This window comes from Pseudonaja textilis, chromosome 4, assembly GCF_049901715.1.
Source record: "Pseudonaja textilis isolate UNSWEBS1 chromosome 4, rPseTex1.2, whole genome shotgun sequence".
Lineage (NCBI taxonomy): Eukaryota > Metazoa > Chordata > Lepidosauria > Squamata > Elapidae > Pseudonaja > Pseudonaja textilis.
Window position 1 is genome coordinate 42,686,917 of NC_141993.1, and position 24,750 is coordinate 42,711,666.

The 24,750-nt window shown below is 35.3% G+C and overlaps 1 protein-coding gene and 1 long non-coding RNA gene across 7 annotated transcripts in view; one reads left to right on the plus strand and one right to left on the minus strand.

Annotated features, from left to right (window-relative positions):
* Window positions 1-24,750, plus strand: part of LOC148125803 (uncharacterized) — a 503,025-nt gene that overhangs the window by 182,869 nt on the left and 295,406 nt on the right. The gene's annotated exons all lie outside the window — the stretch shown is intronic.
* The window catches only part of VTI1A (vesicle transport through interaction with t-SNAREs 1A), a 191,062-nt gene that overhangs the window by 52,070 nt on the left and 114,242 nt on the right, over window positions 1-24,750 (minus strand). For 4 of the 6 annotated variants that reach the window (XM_026704768.2, XM_087932734.1, XM_087932731.1 and 1 more), the window contains 2 exons: window positions 12,223-12,293; window positions 11,438-11,499 (listed from right to left, as the gene is read on the minus strand). In XM_026704768.2, the coding sequence (XP_026560553.1) occupies window positions 11,438-11,499; window positions 12,223-12,293 (133 nt within the window). Of the gene's footprint in view, window positions 1-11,426; window positions 11,500-12,222; window positions 12,294-24,750 lie in introns of all 6 variants that reach the window. The other 2 variants (XM_026704769.2, XM_087932735.1) reach the window with 1 other exon arrangement.

Below are 24,750 nucleotides of genomic sequence, written 5' to 3' on the forward strand. Positions count from 1 at the left end.
AACTATATTTATTGTTTCTATTTGCCAAATCATCCCAAGAGCACAGTATGTTGGACTGAACAAAAATCTTCACAATGTATTCTTCCTACTCATCATACGGTATTTTGAATATGTGGTAGTAAATTCCAGAACACTGATAGTTTATTCTCATGTCCTGCTGCTAAATGGTGCTGAAAAATTCTCATACAAAATTCTAGTCTAGGGGAGGGGTCCTTAACCCCCAGACTGTGGCCTGGTACCAGACAGTGGCCTGTTCAGAATAGGCTGTGCAAGCAGTGGGAGAGCACTCAAGCATGCACAGCTCCACTTGCGCAAGTGACAGGTGTGTGCATGAGTGTGTGAAGCTCCATTTGTATCACTCTCTCCCTTAGATTTTCTCCAAGTGGCCTCAACAGCTCTCAGAGAGAGTGCTAATGACTAGGTAACTGCAAAGAAATACAATTCCATTCCCCCATCATCCAATTAGAACCTCTGCTCCTATCTCCCAACCATCCAATCTCAACTGTCAGTACCTATCCTTTCACCCCCAGCTTCATAACTGATGAAGCTTCTTGGATGAGAAATGAAACATGTTCTTCTTCCTCCTCAAGGAAAAAAACAACAGTCCAGTTGCCTTTTGAGAAAAAAAAACATCTTTGAGACTACCTTTCAGATCACTGGAAAGATATCTAAGCACCATCCCAAAAAACTTTCTAGCTATGTAAGGTATCTAGCATAAACCTTCTTAAAACAGTTTCCTGCCCTCTCAGAGGTCTAGTGTTCTGACCATTTGTACCCTGACCAAAATCCAATTCTTCTATGACACACGAGTGTCAAACTCACCACATCACGTTGTCATCACATGACACTTCATGATGTTTTTCGCGTTCATGGAGCTAGGGTAGGTGTGGCTGTGTGTGATGGGCCACAAGTTTGACACCCCTGTTCTATGGCAAAAAATGATGACAATCTCCATTGTCCCAAATCACAAGCTATCTTCTCTGAGTACACATGTGATTGTTCTTATGAGTTGGACTAAGATCATCTGGAACAAGCTCATGGTTACCATGGAAATTGTGAACCCTCAGCTTCACTGGTTCATACTTCTAGGATATGAAAGTTGAAATACAATATCTTAGCATTAAAAGCCTGGGAACTTCATATTAAGCCTGTTATTGCTAGGCCAAGTTAAGGACCCAAGAACTACATATCCATACTTAGGCAAAAAAATCTGGTAGAACCTTTTCTGGCAAATAAATTTTATTAAGAGGCATACGTTCATTTTCTTGATGTAGAAAAGTACTACTAAACTCTCTGATTTTTGCCACCATAGATTAATGGGACTTTTCTTCTACAGAATTCAGTTAGGTATCTTTAATGCTAGTCTGAGGGAAACAGAACTGTGGAAACTGTAAAAGGAATTTCTCACTATGTATAATGGATTCATTAAGGTGGAACCTTTTTGAATGTTTTGAAATGCTGCTTTCCAGTTTTCTTATCACTTGAGCTAAATTGTTATTTATGAGGTAAGCTGCCCAAAGACTTGCCTTCTTTCTCCAGATTTTTTAATGTCTGCTGTCTCTTCCATTTTTTTCTTAACTTGCTCACATATTTTCATATTTCACACTCAGTTCTACTATGAAATTCAGACCTGTGAATAATTACCACTGCTATCCACATTCCTTGTCCTTGTGACTGCCTGTATTTTGACTGACTTTCATCTTTCAATTAGCACCTGGAAGAGAGACTACTTAGACAAGCTAGCTCTTCCTATTTACTTTTTCAAGCTGTGAGACAATAAACTTCCAGCTCTAACCCCAATTAGATAATTATTTCCTTCTTTTGTCCTAGCAGGTGCCCATTGCCTGCTAGACCCTTAATCCTCATCAATATGTAATCTTTCCTTGCTAAATTCAGCAACTATGGAGATGGAGGAGGAAAGAGAGGTTGAAGGGTTATAAAACTTGTCCAATGAAAGCAACCCTTTTTTGGAGATTGTCTTCACTGGATGGACTTGCTGTGGCAGTTGGAGGAGGGGCCTCCGGTACTAGAAGTAATTAATAGGGAAAATGAAAAAAAAAACATGAAACTGTTTCAGTCCTGAAACCTCTTTTAATGTATTTCTGCAAATTTTAAATTAGGTGATAATACAAGGTTTTCAGAAAACATGCTTCAAAAATTGGCAACATATATCATAGTTATTAGCTGAGGTAGGTACTTTACCTTCTTGCTACTTAGTCTGAATTCATCACTTAAATTTTTAGTAAATTATAGACAAAATCTGCTGTGAAATAATTCCTTATTCATGTTGCAACTTTTTGTAACACCTCTTTACTTGCTTGAGATATATGTTTTTCTAAAGTACACAGCTGTCTACTTTAGAAATTAGCTTTTACTTGGATAGTACTATGTATTTTGATATGATGAGGCTTCTGACTATAATCTGTTTGAAGGCTGCAACTTCTTAACGATACTAGGTACGTCTCCATGAAAGGGCAAGGACAAGGATTTCATTATATTATAGCCAGTGTGATGTATCGCATTCTTTGTACATGTTGTCTGAAGGAAATAGCACAAGGACATGTCCATTGGGACCTTGCTGTAGGAGGAAATTTGAATATTTCCAACAATTTGAATATTTCCAGCAGTACATATGGTCAAAGTGGATGGTAATAGATAAATAATTCCAGATGATATATAAAAGAAAGATAATGAAACCAAGTATATGTTCATACTGTATTTAAAAGAGCAACTGTAAACTATAGATGAAAATGTTTACTATACTGAGACTATAATAATATGTTCATAGAAAAATAAATCTTAGATGCAAGTCAAGTGTACTGTCCAAAAAAACAACAAACTTTTCCACTTTGACATAAGTGTACTATAAAGTCGACATAATTATTAAGGCTTTCCCCAATTTTTTTAAAAAATATCTTAATTATTTAACATACATCTGAATGGATACATTTGTGCAAATAAGCCCTTCTGCCTCTTTAGTCACCACTTAAAATTTGTTTAAGACATGGGCTGGGGAGAAGGATTGTAGAGCAAGGCCACAGGACCCCTTATGTAGTAACTACAGTATAAAATCAACTTTAAAAAAAACATTCGCTTGGCCACTAGGTAAATATTATGCAATAAAATATAATACTATTTAATTAAAAACTTTGGTACAATTTTAAAAAGAGCTAATGTCTATCAGCTTCCTTAGAAGTAAACATAAAACCTGACATCCCATCGAAACACAAATGGTTTTGTATGTTGGCAGAATATCAGATTGGAGGACTAGTTGAACGTCCTTTTGCCCAAGAATTCAAGAAACTGGAAACCGCTACTAAAGAGACTGGAGACCATTTCATCTGACTTTAAATATTTTTAGCATTGGAAAGTTGTTTTTAAATGTTCTTAAAATGTAATTGCTGACTCAAACAAGTATTTTTTTTGGAAATAAATACACAGACATACTTATTACTGTCCCAATGTCAGCCATAAATCCTCTGCTGATATAAACATGGTCTCACTCCTGTGTGCTTGATCACGAAATATATAAAATAGTTCTTTACCACCTTGAAAGAAAAATGTCTGTTCTTTACATTAACAATCAATTTATTTTTAATATGAAACTTGACACACACACACATACACACACACACACCTCTTTAATGTGGAAGATATTATTGTATAACTAAAACAAAAGCACAGGACTCAGTTCAAAATATGCATTCAAAATAATGTCTCCATAAATACATTTGATAAATTCCCTTATCCTTAAGGATAATATATTATTTGAACTTGCTCAAAGTTTTACTTATATTCTAGTTGGAATCACTAATGAAATGGCGCCGACAATGGCTGCCTCGGTGAAATGCTCTCTAATGGTTTCTTTATTTCTTATTATTATCTGCAATTCACTATGGATTTCATACTCATGAGACCATCTGCTAAGAATTAAGCAATGTTTCCTTAAGGAGCAGCTTTCTGATTCCCCACTGCCACCTGTCTTTGCAAACGCAGAGGAGATTCTAACCAATTCCCCGGTGCTATGAATTACAACAAAGAAAGCAAAGAAGCAACCATGCTGGAAGAGGAGACGAGGTAAACGAGCGGGAATTTTAAACAGACTAAGGAATAGGGGGGAAAAAACCCTCTCCCTTCAATCTTTCTGACTAATTTACGCTCACTGGCTAACAAGATGATGAAATTCATCTCTTAAATAGATGGAATTCTGATTTTCATAATTCAGCTGTTCTTTGTTTTACTGAAACCTGGCTTAATCCACAAATTCATGGGAACAACACCATATACATCCCAGGATTTCAGACCTTTAGATCAGACAGAATTGAAGAGACATCAGGTAAAACAAAGGGTGGAGGATTATGTTTATATATCAACAACAGCTGGTCTCACGATATAACTATAATATATACGTTTTGTGATGAAAACTTAGTCTTTACATATAAACTGCAAGCCATTTTACTCTCCATGTGAGCTCTCCTCATTTCTCCTAGTAGCTGTGTATGTTCCTCCACAACCCTGTGAAAACAAGGCATTACGAACTCTTGCTGATAAAATTATGGAGGCTGAAGCCAAACACCCAGGTTCCCTTCCCATCATTTTAGGAGATTTCAATCAAGCAAATTTAAGGAAAGAGCTCCCAAAATATTTCCTGTATGTAAATTGTCCCACCAGAGGCAAAAATACTTTGGACCACTTCTACACAACAGTAAAAGATGCTTATAGGTCTTTACCACGAGCAGCTGTGGGACACTCTGACCACTGCATGATTCACCTTGTACCTGCCTACAGACAAAGACTTAAAACCATGAAACCAACAATTAAATCAGTGAAGACTTGGTGGGATGAGGCAAAGCTGAAACTCCAGGCCTGCCTTGATTGCACTGATTGGAATGTTTTTGAAGATGCCTCTGCAGACCTAGATGAGCTCACAGAAACTGTAACATCATGTTAGCTTCTGCAAAGACTTATGTGTACCAACAAGGAACCTGCAAATATATAGTTACAATAAACCTTGGTTCACAGCTAAACTTAAGCAGCTATGTCATTCCAAAGAGGAAGCCTACAGAAAAGGTGACAGAATGCTATATAACCAGGCCAGAAACATATTAACAAGAGAGATCAGAGCAGCAAAAAGAAGCTACTCTGAAAAGTTAAAGAATCAATTCTCAACAAATGAACCAGCAAACATGTGGAAAACTCTTAAAAACATCACTGGCTTCAGCAAACCTCCTCCCAGGCAGAAGGAAATGAACAACTAGCAGATGACCTGAATGTGTTTTAATGCAGGTTTGAAAAGAAACTTACAGCCACCTATCTCCACACCAACAACAGCCAAGCCTGCTACAATTGGCCCCAATCCATTGGGCTCATAACCTCTGGTGATAACAGAAAAAGAAGTACAAGATCTATTGCACAGACAGAAGCCAGGAAAAGCACCAGGGCCAGACAAGATAACTCCTTGCTTAAAAGTTATGTGCTGACCAATTGGCTCCCATCTTCACCCAAATCTTCAATAGATCGCTAGAGATGTGCTATGTTTGTTAGGAATATGAGTCACCTAACAGCTATTTGGGTTAGAAATATATAAACCAGGATAAACATTTTAAAACTGTATCTTTAAGAAAATGCAAAACTGTATTTAAGTGTGGTTTCTCAAATGGCCATAAGATGGAGCCAGAAACCTGGGTTGTTTAGTCTGAGTCTCAGAAGAGAGTATGAGTGTATCTCTGTTTCCTTCTGTTGGAAAGTATTGCCGTTGCTCCATTTCTTCTAATTGACTGATATTACCGGATTTAATGTAAGTCTGTTACTGAACTGTTTTTGACACTGGACTTTGATATTTGGATTATCGCTGGATTGAAAAACTGACTGATCTACCTGTGAATGATTTTGGATTGCTTGTTTGGACTTTGCTTAACGTTTCTGGAAGTAAAAACCTACATTTACTGTACAGTGCATCTGGGTGCTGTATGTGTATTATTCAAACACTACTATCAAATATGTCATCCCAGTGCCAAAGAAGCCCTCCATCAAGGAACTGAATTACTACAGACCAGTTGCTCTACCCATTGGTCTCACAACTTCTGGTGATCACAGAAAAAGAAGTGCAAGATCTATTACACAGACAGAAGCCAGGAAAATCACCAGGGCCAGACAAAATAACTCCTTCTTGCTTAAAAGTCTGTGCTGACCAATTGGCCCCCATCTTTCCCCGAATCTTCAATAGATCACTAGAAATGTGCGATGTGCTATGTTCCTTCCTGCTTCAAACGTTCTACCATCATCCCAGTGCCAAAGAAGCCCTCCATCAAGGAACTGAATGACTTACAGACCAGTTGCTCTAACATCTGTAGTTATGAAAATCTTTGAAAGGCTTCTGCTGTCCCACCTGAAAACCATCACGGATCTGCTGTTAGATCCCATGCAGTTTGCATACTGAGCAAACAGATCGACAGATGATGCTGTTGACATGGTTCTGCATTACATCCTACAACACCTTGAATCTCCAAATACCTACTCAAGGTTACTCTTTATAGACTTCAGTCCAGCTTTCAATACCATCATTCCAGACACTCTTCTAAGTAAATTAATCAACTAGCAGTACCTGAACACACTTGTAAGAGGATCATAAGCTTCCTAACAGACAGGAAGCAGCAGGTGAAGCTAGGTGGAATCACATCCGATACCTGTACAATCAGCACAGGGGGCCCTCAAGGCTGTGTGCTATCTCTACTTCTCTTCTCCCTATATTTCAATGACTGCATCTCAAATGATCCATCTGTTAAAATACTGAAGTTTGCTGATGACACAACAGTAAATGGTCTCATTCGAGACAATGATGAATCTGCATACAGACAGGAGGTTATACAACTTGCCTTGTGGTGTAACCAAAACAATCTGGAACTGAACACACTCAAAAGCACAGAAATGGTGGCAGACTTTAGAAGAAACCCTCCCATACTACCACCTCTTACAATACTAGACAACACAGTATCAATAGTAGAGACCTTCAAATTTCTAGCTTCTACTGTATCACATGACCTAAAATGGACACCTAACATCAAAAACATCATCAAAAAAGCACAACAAAGAATGTTCCTTCTGCGCCAACTCAGAAGCTCAAACTGCCCAAGGAGCTGCTGATACAGTTCTACAGAGGAATTACTGAATCTATCATCTCCACCTCTCTAACTGTCTGGTTTGGTTATGCAACCCAACAGGACAGACACAGACTTCAGAGGATAATTAGGACTGCAGAAAAAACAATTACTACCCACCTGCCTTCAACTGAGGACCTGTATACTGCACAAGTCAAAAAGAAGGCTGTGAAAATATTTACAGACCCCTCACATCCCAGACATAAACTGTTTCAACTCCTTTCCTCAAAACGACGCTATAGAGCACTGCACACCAGAACAACTAGACATAAGAACAGCTTTTTCCCGAAAGCCATCACTCTGCTAAACAAATAATTCCCTCAACACTGTTCAACTATTTACAAAGTGTACACTACTATTACTGTTAATCTTCTCATCACTCATCACCCATCCCCTCCCACTTGCGATTGTAGGACTGTAACTTTGTTGCTTGTATCCGTACGATTTATATTGACAGTTTCCTAGTATGACTTGATTGTTGATTGTACCCTATGACTATTATTAAGTGTTGTACTTTATGATTCTTGACTCTTGACGAATGTACCTTTTCTTTATGTATACTGAGAGTATTTACACCAAGACAAATTCCTTGCGTGTCCAATCACATTTGGCCAATAAAGTATTCAATTCTATTCTATTCTAAAAAATCTTCTCCCTAAAGATCTTACTTACACTTATGTCCAGAAAATGTTTTCACTATCATTTTTTAAATAAAACAATGTGTTAATATACAGTAATGTTCTTATCCTCTAAATAATAGTACAAATGTTCAAGGAGATTTAACTTTGATAATATATCTTATTTTTGGCCTCTTTTCCTATATAGTTCCCCTTTTTCAGTTCTACCATAAACTACTAAAAAATAGCACCCTAGAAATTCTAGAGGAAAACAATGATGCTGAAAGCCTAGACAGGAAAGGGAGTCTTTTTAATTGTTAACGAAATGGACTGTTGGTATGAAACAAGGTTTATTTTTGCATGCATTAATAGCTCTCATTCTTTATTGTTTAGAAGATAATTGAAAATATTAAGTTGTTTTGTTTTTTATGACTGATAAATGGAGATAAATGTAACAAAATATAAAATATTATGTTACCCTTTTATAACTGGTTATGAAGATCAGGGTGAAGAAATATGTTTCTAGATATGTGACCACGCAGAATTCTATTGATAGCCGAAAGCATTTGTAATGTTGGTGAGCCTTATATTTTGTACTAGTTATATTTTGAAAGATTGTAATTTTGGTAACTGTGGTGAAACTATTTATCTTGCAAATTCCTAGAGTCAGTTGCTATAATGGTTAAAGGATCAGGCTCAAACTGAGAGATCATGAATTCTAGTCCTGCTTAGCCTCAAATTCAGCGAGGTGACCTTGGGCTAGATACTTTCTCTCAGTCATAGGCAATGGCAAATTACTTCCAAAAATTTGCTAAGAAAACTGTGGGAACTTGTACAGAGAGTTACCAGCAGTATGCAGACACACACACACACATTAAGGGATATTATCATTGTGAAATTGATGGGCTAGAGTGCACTAGAAAATGTAACACAATTTCTCATGGTTTAAACATTCTAACATTTCTTACCACTCTTTTTTGCTATTCAAAAAAGAATTACCTGTATCACAATTAACTACTGTTTGTTCAGTTACTATTTAGAAATAATTCTATCCCTCATTTCTTCCTTCATCATTCCTCTTCTGTTTCCAACAACAGCTCTATTCATATACCCTTTCCCCAGAACTATATGTGTGTCACTAATGAATGATTCAAGAAAATATTCCAAGAATATGGAATAATACATTCCTTGGTCTTTTAAATGCCATAGTAATATTTTTAAATGATCAGATGATGAATCTATTCAGTAATTAGATAAGAAACCCACCACAGAGTATTATGGAATAAAACCAAGATGGCAAATATATAGTATCAAATGAATTAATGGAGTCAACATGCACCAAAGTTTTTTCACTTCAGTTTAACAAACTGTTTCAACTAAATAAAATGAAACTCTCCAGTTTTCTGAGACAGTATATCTACAAGGCATCTAGTAAGATTATATCAGGAAAAGGCAAACTGCAATTTATGATAATTACTATTTTCCAGGAATATTAGGATAAATATTATTCAGAGCCTTTCCTTCCTTCCTTCCTTCCTTCCTTCCTTCCTTCCTTCCTTCCTTCCTTCCTTCCTTCCTTCCTTCCTTCCTGTCTTTCTTTCATCCTTCTTTTCTCCTTCCCCCCTTCCCTCCCCATGATCCAACAATTCAATATTCTCCTTAAGTTTATAGAGCAATTTAAATTGTTTTTCATGAGTATACCTTTTCAGATAATTTTCCTAGCATACTATAAGATTACCACCTCATAGTATCCCCCACGTCAGCAGAATGACAAAAACTTGCAAATTGCTATCACTTTTACCAATGCACTCACTTATAAAATTAAAAGTAGAACCTTCCTTTCTATTCTGACAAGTAAAATCGTCTACATAGGAGTTATTTTTGTAACGAAAGAAGTTAAGTGGCTTTCTCAAATATATATAAGAAACAACAAAGCTTTTAAAACATTTGACCACATAATGCATTTGTCTGAGAATAGGAATCCATGAATATTTCACAATTTTCATTTATCTTATGGAAAGCTAATAAACTAGGAGTCCTAGACAGACTTCCAAGCACACAGTGTCAGAGGTTATGGTTGGTTTTTCTTTTTCCCTCACTAGATGACTTGCAAATGTATTCAAACACTGTATAAAAAAACCTATTTTATTTTGCTGAAAATAACGGAACTCCTGAACTCCAGTCACCTGAAAGAAAAGCTGAGCTTCATCAAGCATAAACATGGGAAAATACATTGATTTAGAAACCCATAAATCCTTATTTGAATCTGCCAACCTGAAAGCGAAGTAAAGCCTGAAAAAACTATTTTTCTTAAATGCTATGTCTGATTAAGCCATATTCTTAAATGACAGCTGAACTTTAACATTAATATGATATTATTTAAACAACTGTATGACTTTTTTTACACTAAGAATGATGAATGATTTTTGGACAGCTCAACTGACATAAAGCAAGAAGCCCTTTTAATGAGATTTGACAAAATGGAGACATATGCAGAATATTCGTTACAGCTCATATCCCAGCCCTTTCCTGGGGAGACTATAAGCTTGCCCAAGGATTTTTTTTATTATTATTATTATATTGATTGTCTACAGGCGCTGAACCATCTCCTTCAATTGCCACTTTCTTTCTCCATGGATATTGAATTTAGCTTGTGCCATTTACATATTACTCTTAATCAGAGAATTTGGTATGTTGCAGTTCAGAGACTAAATTGTGTGAGAAGTTTGTGAAATGGATGCAAACACAGTTATGTTAACCTTTGTAATCTGATTGTACAAAGAGGAAAAACAATCCTATTTCTCTTTAGAAAGTTAAGGATAGATAGATGCCTTAAATAACATAATATTATAATATAACATATATAAAATAATGAATATAATGTATAATATAATAACTAATAATTTCCCTTGGCTGGTATGATTGTATTGTTTACAATCTGTAGAAGTGAAAACAGCTCAGTGTCTTGAAATTGCTTTCTCTCTAATCTCTCCGCTCTACCAGGGGTAGTAGATAGAAGGAGGTATCAAGCAAAGAAGAGAGTGTATATTAAAATCACTTCCTCATTGCCCCCCTTTGCAGTACAAGGAGACAACCTGTACAGAACTTGTTCTTATAAATTCATGATACAATTTTTGTTTAATATACACAATTTTTGTTTAATATATACAATTTATATCTTATTCTGAATTTTTCATATTTGGGGGAAGAAACTCAAAGCACACAGTTCAAAGAAAAATTAATTAGAGTTCAAATTGTTTTACACTTTGGTAATAAGAGTATGCTACAACAGAGCTCTTTTCTTGCATGGCCCGCACTATACCTCAACACATGGTTCTGTCCCTGATTTGGACTTAATAGCTTCTGGGTGGTTTCTAGAAGGTCATCTTCATGGCTCCCTATACTTCTCTACTATATGAAAAAAGAGAAATTCAGAGGCTGGGTTCTCCATTCTGCAAGATAAGTGCAAGAATCCTCTGCTGGGTTATTGTATACTTTTATTTATGCTTTATTTTAGTTGCCTATGTTATTAAGTCAGTTCCTTACCTGAAAATTCAATTTATTCAAAATTATATAATACTATTATAAAAAATATGAATTTTATCTATAAATATGAGAAAAAGGAAGAAAAAGAAAGAGAAAGGTTCCCTACCTTGCTCTTACCTTCGTAACATTCCTGTAAGGATTCTTGAACTCTTTCCTAAGTTTGCATCAGTTTCTCTAAGCTGTGGAGGAATAATATTCTAAGACTGAACAATGTTCAGATATATTGAGCTCAATTTTGTTAACATTAGTTGATGCTTGCTGTGCAGAATCTTCAAATATTTAATTTTATTTATTTACTAGAATTCAGAGGTAACTTGACTCTGAGAAACTTAGATAAAAAGAACAATACAACAAAATAAATTAATAACTATCTGGAGCAGGGGTGTCCAACCTTGGCAACTGGCTGAGGAATTATGGGAGTTGAAGTCCACAAGTCTTAAAGTTGCCAAGGTTGGACACCCCTGATCTAGAGTATCTATTTGAAATTTAAGAATTAAATATAAATTTTCAACTCATAAACTTCATAATTAAATAAAAATCACTACAATCTTTGTTGTCTAATGGACAACATTGCCACTGTGTGTGCTAGAACACACACTTTCATCTTAAGCATCTGAATTCGGCAACTTCTTGAGTAAGAGTGTAAGAAACTCTATGGTTGACAAATAGGATATGAAGTTGAACTGCTCAGAGTCAGTTGGAGCCAGGCAGATAACAATTCAGAAATAATGTGAATAATATTTTAACGGTTAAACAATGTTGAACAATGTTTGAAGAATATTCAAAGATAAAACATTTTAGAAGCTCTGCCTATCTTTAAAAAAAACCATTTATGAGACCCATTCATTAATATTATAAATATCGAATTCTACCCAGATTATTTTTCTTATAGTTAAACTTACTCTGTCTCGAGCACGCTGGATCTTCTCTCTGTCATGATTGAGATTTTCTAATATGTCTTGACCAATTTGTTCTGCATGAAGGAAAAAAAGAAAGAAAAAAAGCCATGTTAAATATAATTGAAAAACAGGCAATAGTTTTATAACATCTGCAATAAAATAGCACACATTTAAAAACATTTGATAAACTGAGACCAGAAAAATAAAAATAATTTTAAAATATCATAAAATGCAAAAAAAACTAGTAGTTAACAAATATGTGAACTTGATTGCACCAACAATGGCAAAACTGAAGAATTGGTATAATAAATGTATCTTGATTATTTAAATGATAAAAGTTATCAGAGCGCCCTGGAAATGTATATAAAGTAGGTGTAATTAACTGGTAGCAAGTGTCCCTGTAGAATACTGATGAACATGGGCTGTCCTTTTTATGGCCCCTAAAACACAGGGCAATATTACGTTTCATATAATTTCCTATATTTCCATTCCAGGACAGCAGTTGAGAGATTCAATCAAGGTAAAGATAAGTTTTCCTAAATATGAGAATTGTAATGAACATAAATATGAGGCTGGTTTAGACACTAAAGTTTGGTTATTTGCAAATACTGTATATTGTGAGAGATTACTACTTGACCTTGTATATTTAAGATATTTTGCCTTAGTACTGATCTGGCTTGATCTAACTGTGAGGTTAAGATGGCATTACCAGAAAACCATAGAGGCTCAGTTTCTTTTGGATTGCTATTTCCTAGTAAGATTTGTAGTTGTCTGCCAATATTACATGGGTCAGTCCACTGTGACTGTAATATAGTTTCAACCAGTAAAACAAAAGATTCAAGTATACTGACTCCTACATTTGGAACACAGTGGTAAACCTGGAAGATAGTTAGAAAATTTGTTTGAATTCTACCTAAGTTGTTGATATTGTTATATGGTCCTAATTGAATCCCATGTAGCAATTGTACTCATGCTTTAGCTTCAAACAACTTAATTGCAGCAGGGATAAACTGTGCTCCTCTGTAAAAAATAATAAATTTGTAGAGCTGATACACGTCTCTGTGCATTGAGGGATACATTGTCCAGGTGAGTACTTCTGCTTTCTGAGGCTTGAAAACTATTCCTAGATATTTAAAAATCTTAACCTGCTCAATGGACTGCCTACCTAAGTTCCAGATCCTTTGTTTTGTGCATTTAGTGAAAGTAAAACTGTTAGTCTTAGTTTAATTTATTATTAGTTCTTTCTCAATCCAATGATAACATAAGTAATCTCATAAATTTTTAAAGATTAATGGACGGTAATGACAGGATTATTGCATCATCAGCATACAATAATAAATAGATACATCTTTGGGTTAACATAGGAGGATGAAACGTAGAGTTCTTTAAGTCAAAAACTAATTATATAGTAGTTGAATAAAAGTAGAGCCAATACACATCCCAGACTAATTTCTCTGATCTGACTAAGCAGACTGGGCAGTAGTTAGATGGATCATCTCGTTTGCCCTTCTTATATATTAGTATTATAATAGCCAAACCCCAATGCTTTGGTATCATGGCGAAATAATCTATTGCATAAAAGTGAAGTTGCCATTGGGATCCATCATTCCAAATTATTTTTATTATTTCATATGTAATAAACATATGAGCTTGGGGCTTTATCTCCTCCTAGAGGAGAACAGAGATAACATCCAACTCCAAGTCTGCCAGGGAATACTTCACTTGCCTACATAGGGTAAGAACATGGTGTTCTCACACACTGGCTAGTATATGTGGGGAAGAGATACTAATGTTATTGGAAAAAGCTGGTGCTGCTAACCCAGTAGCCACAATCAAACATTACCAGTATATCCACATAGCATTCCTTTTTTTAAATGTTTGAATTACTATTTTTTTCAATTTCACCAGGTCAGAAATTGGGGGGAAAATTCTCTTTTTGTAATTTAGAGTGACAATTTAGAGTATTCCAAGTTTCATGGCAGTCATGACTGAACCAAACATGATATGTTCTTGAATTATGCTTAATTGTAACAGGTTGGGGGGCAATTAATAATAACTGAAGCTGTCATCCATTATAGCTAAGTAAAAAGATGTAGTAGTTTCCCTCTAACAAAGTTGGTGATTATTGCTGCTTGCTTAGATGCCCACTTAGCATGAGTAGTGCAAAGGTCATCAGTCATTGTTTCAGTGTGGTAAGAGGGTAAAAACAATCTATCAAAGATAGTAGATACTTATAGTAACTTTGTAAGTTTAAACAATACTAATAATTCTCACTACGTGTAATCATGGGTTGACATAACTAAAGAGGTAAGTTATCCACAGAGACAGGTCATTCATACGGCTTTCAACTCTGTATAATTTTAGCTGCATACAGTATATCTAGAAGCAAAAGGTGGTTCAATATAAGCATTGTGAAAGAACTTTGAAAGAGGTGCTTTGAATGTGCTGGACTAAACAAGGAACACTTGTTTTTGAAGTGACAAATCATGGGGAAATTACGAAGCAAACATACTGTAGACACAACTAGAAGTAGCAGCTGCAGAAACCTAGAAAAAGACACAGCTAGTTTAATAGCTATGAAATCTGTTGTAACACAAAACATATTTTAAAATGCACAAAACTAAAGGGGGAAAAAAGCTATATGATTTTACAGTAAAATTCTGAGAACACATTTAATCCCACAGTCTCTTTAAAGAAAGACAGTTTATCAATTGGAAAGTTTAATAACTAATAATGATACAGTCAACAAGTAGAATTACCAATAATCAAGAATATAGAGCTGTCAATTTGATAGTTTATTTTATTTTCATTGCTATGGATGAGTATGTCACTAAATAAAACCATGTAATTTGCAAAATTTTTGTAAAATAATTTCAAATCAACATTCCTATAAATTAAATAGATTTAATACAAAAGCTTGGATACAAAGATCCGTTTTATTGTGGAATAAAATAATCATCAGTTTTGTGTACTCCTTTAAGAAAATATCCTTAAAATGTATTTTGGAATAATAGCATTATGATGAGGAAGTCACTAGGATGGTGGTAGATAGCAAGCAAAAAGGTTCATTTCCTTTTAGTGAAAGCTGTTTCCAAGATATAATTCAAAGTTGTAGAACAAGTAACATTTCATAAAAATGGTTTGATATACCTTTAATAGAATAAATTACCTCAAAGTATTTTTAAAAATTGTTTTGATGTTCTATGTCAGTGGTCTCCAACATCAGCAGCCCAGCTGAAGGAGGAGAAGGAAACAGGGCTGCACGAGCAGCAGGCAAGCACCCATACACAACAAAATTGATTGTCCATCCATTTTCTCTCTCTCTCTCTCTCTCTCTCTCTCTCTCTCTCTCTCTCATTAGCTAATATCTGCAGCAATTATGAGGAAAGACTGAATCAGACAGACAGTTGGTGTAGTGGTTAAGACACCATGCTAGAACCCCAGGAAACTGTAAATTCTAGTCCCATCTTGCACAAAAAGCCAGCTGGGTGAGCTTGGCCAGATACTCTTGCTCAACTGCAGGAAGCAGGTAATGGCAAACTACTTCTTGCCAAGAAAATTGCAGGGATTAATGCAGCAGTTGCCAAGAGCTAAAAAGTAATTTGAGGCATGCATGTGTGTGCACACATACATACAGTAATTTTAAGATGAGATTGAAGATGGTTATTGATATTGACAGTCAGTGTGGCGCAGTGATTAAGATATTAGACTATGAGCTAGAAAATCCAGATTCTAGTCCAGGCTCAGTAATGGAAGCTCACTGGGTGACTTGCTCCTGTCACTTGTCATCAACCCAACCAACTCTAGAAGGTTCTAGTTGTGGAGAGAAAATTATAGATGGAAAGAGTGATTTCATTAAAATGGCAAAAGCAGCATCATGTTATGATAACAGAAGCTCTGTTCCTTTTGTACATGTGTAACATATCATGAAACTTTGCTTCCTTTGACCCCTGGATCAAGAGCCAATATCAACTAAAATACTGTTCATCAATTAGATTTTTGTATGGTCATAAAGATTAATAATCAATTATTAAGTTTACAATTTGTCCTTTGCATAGATTTGCTTACGTATGCCTGCATATACTGTAACTCTGTGTTAAAGATCCCAATATGTATCACTTGCATAACTGTATAATAGGTTCTATTAGATAATCAAACATCACTTGATTCCACACAATAAAATAAAGCTGCTGAAAATAAGACGTAGCAGCATATCAATATAAAATCATTTTTTATCTTTAATATAATGTCAAGTATCCTTATTGCTCTTTTATTCCTCATTCTTCCAAGACAGTAAAGAGAACTTATTCACATAAGCATGCTTTAGCAAAGTAAAAAAGAAAGAAAGAAAGAAAGAATGGACAATATTTACTGCTATTAATGTTCAAGTCTGCAGTCACATATAGAAATGAATTCACAGTAAGGAATACTTCAGAAAAATGCTTATAGAAAATAAGTTTTGTTTTCGTCAGAAGACCTGAAAGCAAAGAAAACAGATGAACTGCTGAGAAACCTAGGAGTTGGCTTTAATGCCATTCATTCTTTGAATAAGAATTAGCACTGGGTAATCACAGCATATTTATGAGGCTTTTTGCCTGGTCCTCCTCTCCTGTGAATGCTGTATTATTCATTGCATGTGGCCTGACCTCAATGCGCTCCTGTTCTGACAAATCATACTTGATTAAGACAAATCTTTATTAGTTAGCTAGTCAACTTCCCCATTTATCATTTGTAAATCCTGTTCTTCTTTTTAGATACAGTAGAAGTGACTGAGACCATTTTTCTCCTTTACAAATACTTGTTACAGTCAATAAGTACAAACAAAATCCCAGAAATCAGTAATAGATGATAAAACATCAATTTAATGGGTATAAATTACAAACACCGCAGAACCAGCAAAATAACATATTTCTGTTGGCTTGATTAAAATGATAATTAAAATTAACCAATCTTTCCTTTAAGAAAAAAAAGCATATTGCAAAGTTAGAAACTCAGAGTTCTAAGAATTTTTTTTTAAAAAAGTAAAACCAAATGTAGACTGCTGTGGGTACAAGTTTAAAAAGTCTTTAAAAACCTCCATAAATTAAAAAAACTCCAAGCTGAACATTATTTATGAGCCTTAAGATTGTATGAAAACACAATAATTGTTTCATATTAACAGGTAATATGCTTGAAAAATAATTCAATGGAAAGTTAATTTATTTCAGAAACACAATTAGAATAAGGCAAAGTAAAAGGCATATTAATCAAGACTTATTTAAATCCTTTCAAAAATTATTGATATGGTCATTTGCTCTGATTTGAACAGAATAGATAGTTTTTTGTACAATTTAACCACTTCAGCAGCAATTTCATGTATTAATTTAATTGTACGGTAATCTTAATTATAGTCATTGGGAATTATTTCTGAATAGAAAACAACTATGTTTAATGTGACCTTACAGGACATATTTAGCAAATTATACAATTTACTGTTTTGTAAATAATAGACATGCTTTCAAGTATGCCTCCAATGGTGAGCAAATGATACAGTACACCAAGGTAACAAATCAGGGATTTCAAATCAAGCTCAGCTATCATTTACAACTGTTAGTTAAAACCTGTCAATCTATACCAGCCGCAAATACAAATTTTTATTAAATGTAGTACAGTACATAAAGTTTAAAAATGTCATGAAATAAAGAGTCTCAAGTCAACGGTTTTCTCCAGATTTGTTTTGCCATGAACGGAAAAGTTATTTCTGTCCATAAAAAGAACCTGGATCTTATGGATAGTTCTGGCAAAAAAAAGACGAGACATCAACTTTTGACAAATCTCTCTCTGGGCGTATAGCAAAACTTTGACAATCCTTAGCAAATGTATATATTCTGTAAACTACCTCAGTTCAGTTAACATGCTGCAAAACAAAACAGATACACAATGAAGCAGAATAAAAGAACAAAGAATAATATACCAAACATAAAATAGAGCAATTAATATAATGATTGTTCATTATTATTTAACATCAAATTTGGATTGGAATGGGATGTTTTTGTTAGCTACATAAAATGCCAGGACAGAAGGAAGTGAATCTTCTCTCAGAAGAAGTGTATCTCAGAGCAAGGCCAACATTCTGGAAAGCTCTGCATCTTGGCCCACAACCCAGTTACTGTCTTAAGTGGATAAGATGCTCTCAGCATGCTTTCTTTGGATGTTCAAACAAGATAGGCAGAAACAATTCTGGCAGTATTTTGCAAGTTTATTTCTGTGTACAGGTAAAGGTAATTAATGATCACTATCAACCAATGGAACAGCTTGCCCTCGGAAGTTGTGGAAGAGCCATCACTTGAGATTTTCAAGAAGAGATTGGACTGCCATTTGTCAGAAATGGTGTAGGGTCTCCCACTTGGGCAGGGGGGGTTGGACTAGATGACCTACAAGGTCCCTCCCTTCCAACTCTGATTGACAGATCTGTTAACTATAACAAACAATTCTACATTATCCTTTGCATAAAGAATTTATAATGTTTTTAAGATCTATCTATCTATCTATCTATCTATCTATCTATCTATCTATCTATCTATCTATCTATCTATCATCTATTTTAAAATGTTATGTAGTTGAATATAAGATCAAATGTAAAAAACATTCCTTCAGATCTTTGCTTTTAAAAAAACCCAAACAATTCATCAGAATACTACAATTATGCATGCATAATATAAAAGACAAAAATCATTGGTCTGACAGATTAATATAAAAGCCCCAATTTACCAACAGTCTTCTCTCAAATATTCAAAATCTGTTAAACTGATGTCAGCATATCAGTAATTTCACAGTTTTAAAACAGTTAGAAATGTAATGACTACATTGCACTTGATTAAAGCATTTACAGCTCTAATCAAAACCTGACAGTAAGATCAAAGATGATAACTTAAAACTCTCTTCTAATTATGTTTAAAATGCCACACCTCGGGCCTGTCTCTCCTATTCTTTTTCAAACTAAATTCAGCTTAAGAAAGATCTAACACTTCTTAACAGTTCATTATCCAATAAAACTATTCAAAGCTTAAAAGCAATCTACACAATTAGTCAAGACCTCGGGGAGTCCACCGGTAGTCTTTATTACAGGCCTTCATATTAAAACACCTTAATTATATTTGTCAAATGGATTTCATTAAAAACCATCGTCACTTTAATTTTCATATTTTGACAGGGCTAGCATAGACATTATTACCACCTGCCATGCAATGAAGTACAACAAAATTAACAAATTCCTTCAAATATAATGGATTTTCCCCCTTTTTCCACCTTAACACATTTCTTCCATCAAGAGAACAAATGGCAGAAATTAAGAACAGTTTAAAACCATAATATCCAAACAAACAATATAAGCTCTAACATCCTTGCAGCAAACTTATTTAGTCAGAAATCTTTTATATTTATATAAAAGCATATACCACATCTGAATTAAAAAGACATCAAACGGAATTCACAGATATTTAATCAAATGACAACCATCAAGACTTGAAAGAAAAAGGCATTCTATGCTGCATTTTATGCTGCTGCCACATTCAGCAATTGGTATGGCTTTTGTGGGCAATAATTATAATTATGGCTGGTTGGAATTAAAGTGCCAAGTTCTCTATATTTTCAGACACAAAACAAACAGAGTTTCTAATAGAGTTTTTTTAATAGAGTTTCTACGTATTTTACAGCAATTAGCAATATTCAAGGTCTATTAATAATTAAAATAGAAAGTAATAATGTTGAAATACTATTTTTAAAGAAATAACATACATATAGAATTATGTTACAATGAAAACAATATATAACAAGTTCACAGGAATGCAATAACATAAATATGAAAAATGTAGCAATTTAGTAATACAGTCCCTAAAAAAATTGATTAAATATAATTTGTGTTTACTGCACTGCCAGAGTCATTTTAAAAGATATCATTAGAACTCAGACTAAACCAGGATAAAAAGTGCAGACTGAAAATGATATAATATGTCTTTGCTTCCATAAAACTAAGTTAAGAAAAGGAAATGAAGATTTTTATTTCACATCTGTAGCAACAGTCATTGGGTTCAAAAAAGCAAGCATGCCCAAGAAACTGAAGTTCTGCCCCTCTGTTTATAGAACAATGTTCTATGAACATGCTGTGCATTTGATTTTATAAGATGCGCTTACTCTTTCTAAGCTGCCCAGAGTCACCTTACGGGGATGATGGACAGCAAATAAATTTAATAAATAAATAAATAATAAAAGTGATGCATATTAAAAAGGGATCGGGCTTTGGCAAGTCATATCTCTTATTTTGAAACAAGTGAACATCTCGCTTTACATTTCTCAAATATTTATTGCTTTTTTTGATGTCATAGTAATAATCTTTTATTATGAATATTTTAAATTTCATTTAAAAAAACTCTGATTATAGAAAACTAAATAGATAAGGTTTTTGTTCTATCTGTTCAAAAAGACTAGAATCTTTCCCTTTATTAAAATAAAAGCCACCTACTTGTAGTATTGTCCTTTAAATTCTTCCTTTTAATTTCAATGAGAAATTTATTTACAAATTATTATGTGCAGGTAATCTACAGTTAGATTCCCAGTCTAAGACTGGTGGAAATGTACTAATTCTAGCGAAAGATATAAGAATTACTAAGGTAACATCCAGAATATAAGACAGCTCCAAGCAGGGTGGTTATCAAAATTAGGGTGTTCAAGTCTGATAAATTCAGTGTTTCCAGATATTGAGGACATTCTTTAGTATTGCTCCAAGGACTCTAATTACAATTGGTATTACAATAGATTTCTTTTTCCACAAGCATTCAACAATTTTTTTTCCAGTCACTTTACCTCAATCCTAAATAGCAACATCAATGAACCAGACATTCTTCATTTGAATAACTGATATATCAGGGATGTTAAGAACATGATATCTGTCTTTTGGATCTTAAAATCCAATAAGATCTTAACTCACTCGTTTTCAAAAAAAACCTTCTCAACTTAATGATCCCTGTAGTTTTTATTACATATAAATCAAAATTTTGGGCTTAGACAACTTAGAACTATGCTGCCTTCGGTCTGACCTAAGTGTCCTATCTGTCAATGAATACTTCAGCTTCAACCACAACAATACATGAGCACACAACAGGTACAAACTTAATATAAACTGCTCCAAACTCGATTGCAGAAAATACAACTTCAGCAACAGGGTTGTCAATGCCAGTAATGCACTACCTAACTCTGTGGTCTCCCCCACAAACCCCCAAAACTGTAACCTTAGACTTTCTACTGTTGATCTCACCCTATTCCTAAGAGGTCTGTAAGGGGTGTGTATAAGAGAACCAACGTGCCTACCATCCCTGTCCTAATGTTCCCTTTTATCCGTACCTATTTCATGTACTCATAATCATGTTTCTAATTATATCTGTTATCAAAAACATGCTTGACAAAATAAATAAATTAAATAAATAAATAAATAAAAACTCTGACAAATTTTCCAATGAATAATACTGGCAACATGGTCATGGCATTGCTTGTGTCAGTTTGTGAAATTTTGTTGCAGCCACAGATCAAATCATCAATTGTTTCATCCTTTTTAACTAAGGGACATTTACGGTTGTTTGCTACAATTGAATTTTTGCCTTCATTTAGTTAGCAAAATTTGTTTTGAGCTCTAGAATAAATCCTTCATTTTCTTTCTTTCACACTCTAGATCTTAACCAACTTTATGTCAATTTTTTTTATCAGCTTTTCCTTCTTTATCCTTCAAATATTTACCATGCATTGGTTTATTCTTTCAATTAATAATTAATATTTAGCCTTCAACTTTGTTGTTTTCAAATGCTTTTCTTGATTGAAAATCTTTCGCAAGAGCTCTTTCCTTTTCTTAAGGTAGCTTTTTATATAATGCTTTTTTTTCTCTAAAATTTAGTTCTCTACTGCTTTGGCAAATACAGCCAATTAATAAAACCATTTGGGTACAAAGCATGATGGATTGTCATTAGTTTGCTTGTATTCTGATCCAAGTTATCAAGTTCCATCCAGGTCTAGTCAACTGTTATATACACTGCTCAAAAAAATAAAGGGAACACAAAAATAAGACATCCTATATCTGAATGAATGAAATATTCTTATTAAATACATTGTTCATTACATAGTTGAATGTGCTGACAACAAAATCACACAAAAATTATCAATGGAAATCAAATTTAGCAACCCATGGAGGTCTGGATTTGGAGTTACACTCAAAATTAAAGTGGAAAAAAACCCTACAGGCTGATCCAACTTTGATGTAATGTCCTTAAAACAAGTCAAAATGAGGCTCAGTAGTGTGTGTGGCCTCCACGTGCCTGTATGACCTCCCTACAATGCCTGGGCATGCTCCTGATGAGGTGGTGGATGGTTTCCTGAGGGATCTCCTCCCATACCTGGACTAAAGCATTCCCCAACTCCTGGACAGTCTGTGGTGCAATGTGGCATTGGTGGATGGAGTGAGACATGATGTCCCAGATGTGCTCAATTGGATTCAGGTCTGGGGAATGGGCGGGCCAGTCCATAGCATCAATGCTTCATCTTGCAGGAACTGCTGACACACTCCAGCCACATGAGGTCTAGCACTGTCTTGCATTAGGAGGAACCCAGGGCCAACCGCACCAGCATATGGTCTCACAAGAGGTCTGCGGGTCTCATCTCGGCACCTAATGGCAGTCAGGCTACCTCTGGTGAGCACAGGGAAGGCTGTAAGGCCCCCTAAAGAAATGCCACCCCACACCAGTACTGACCCACTGCCAAACCGGTCATGCTGGAGGATGTTGCAGGCAGCAGAACGTTCTCCACAGCATCTCCAGACCCTGTCACGTCTGTCACATATGCTCAGTGTGAACCTGCTTTCATCTGTGAAGAGCACAGGGTACCAGTGGCGAATTTACCAATCTTGGTGTTCTCTTGTAAATGCCAAACGTCATGCACGGTGTTGGGCTGTGGACATCGGGCCCTCATACCACCCCCATGGAGTCTGTTTCTCACCGTTTGAGCAGCCACATGGACATTTGTGGCCTGCTGGAGGTCATTTTGCAGGGCTCTGGCAGTGCTCCTCCTGTCCCTCCTTGCACAAAGGCGGAGGTAGCGGTGCTGATGTGGGTTGTTGCCCTCCTACGGCCTCCTCCACGTCTTCTGATATACTGGCCTGTCTCCTGGTAGTGCCTCCATGCTCTGGACACTACGCTGACAGACACAGCAAACCTTCTTGCCACAGTTCGCAGTGATGTGCCATCCTGGATGAGCTGCACTACCTGGGCCACTTGTGTGGGTTGTAGACTCTGTCTCATGCTACCACTAGAGTGAAAGCACCACCAGCATTCAAAAGTGACCAAACCATCAGCCAGAAAGCATAGGAACTGAGAAGTGGTCTGTGGTCACCACCTGCAGAACCACTCCTTTATTGGGGATGTCTTGCTAACTGCCTATGCTTTCCACCTGTTGTCTATTCCATTTGCACAACAGCATGTGAAATTGATTGTCAATCAGTGTCGCTACCTAAATGGACAGTTTGATTTCACAGAAGTGTGATTGACTTGGAGTTCCATTGTGTTGTTTAAGTGTTCCCTTTATTTTTTTGAGCAGAGTATATATTATTATTATCCTTCGTTAAACATGAAACACATTCAACTGAACATTTAAAAATGTATCACAAATATTATTGACTGGCACTGATGACTGATACAGGTTGTTGCCAGGATCCTACATATGTTATATTATTATTAATGTTGTTAATATTATTATTGTTGTAGTTAATATTATAATTGTTATGGTTTGTCACACAGTCAGCGAGATATTTAGACTGGAGTTGGCATTTTTACCCATCAACTGAATCCTTCCCAAGGATCTGCAATAGGCAGATATTGTGTTTGATAGTGTTAAAGGTATTGTCACAGAATGCAAGTTGTTTCAAGTAAAGTTGTTTTTTGCAATTGATTGCTGCTGGTATTCAAATGGTGTTTCAGATGTTTTAGGATTGCATCCAAAGTACCTGCCATGGTCCTATTATTTCTATTTGTATTTTGTGATTTTTCTTAAGTTCTTTTTCTTCTATTCTGCTGTCTCCAGGTACTATCAGGTCCATTACTCAGATTTGTTTATCTTTCTTACTGGCAGTTGTTAAGCCTGGGGTGTTACGGGGTAGGTGCCTAACTCTTTGAATTCTAAAGTCCCAGAGCATTATAGCTTTTTCATTTTCTATTACTTTGTCTCTTTTGTGGCCCACCAGTTCTTGCTCTGCAAGCCAGGTATTTCTTGCAGATATTCCATTGCACCATTGTTGATACTTTGTCATGATATTGTTTATAGTCAGTTTGTGCAATCTTCTTACAGCAACCAACCAGGTGGTTCATTGTTTCTTCAACTTGCCGGGACAGCATTTGCTGTCTTTTGCTATTTGCTCTTTTCTCAGTTCTGACTTCATATGCATTTGTTCTTAAGACTTGAAATTGTGCAGCCAGAATTAGCCCCTTTGTATCTTTCTTAATATTATTAATAATAATT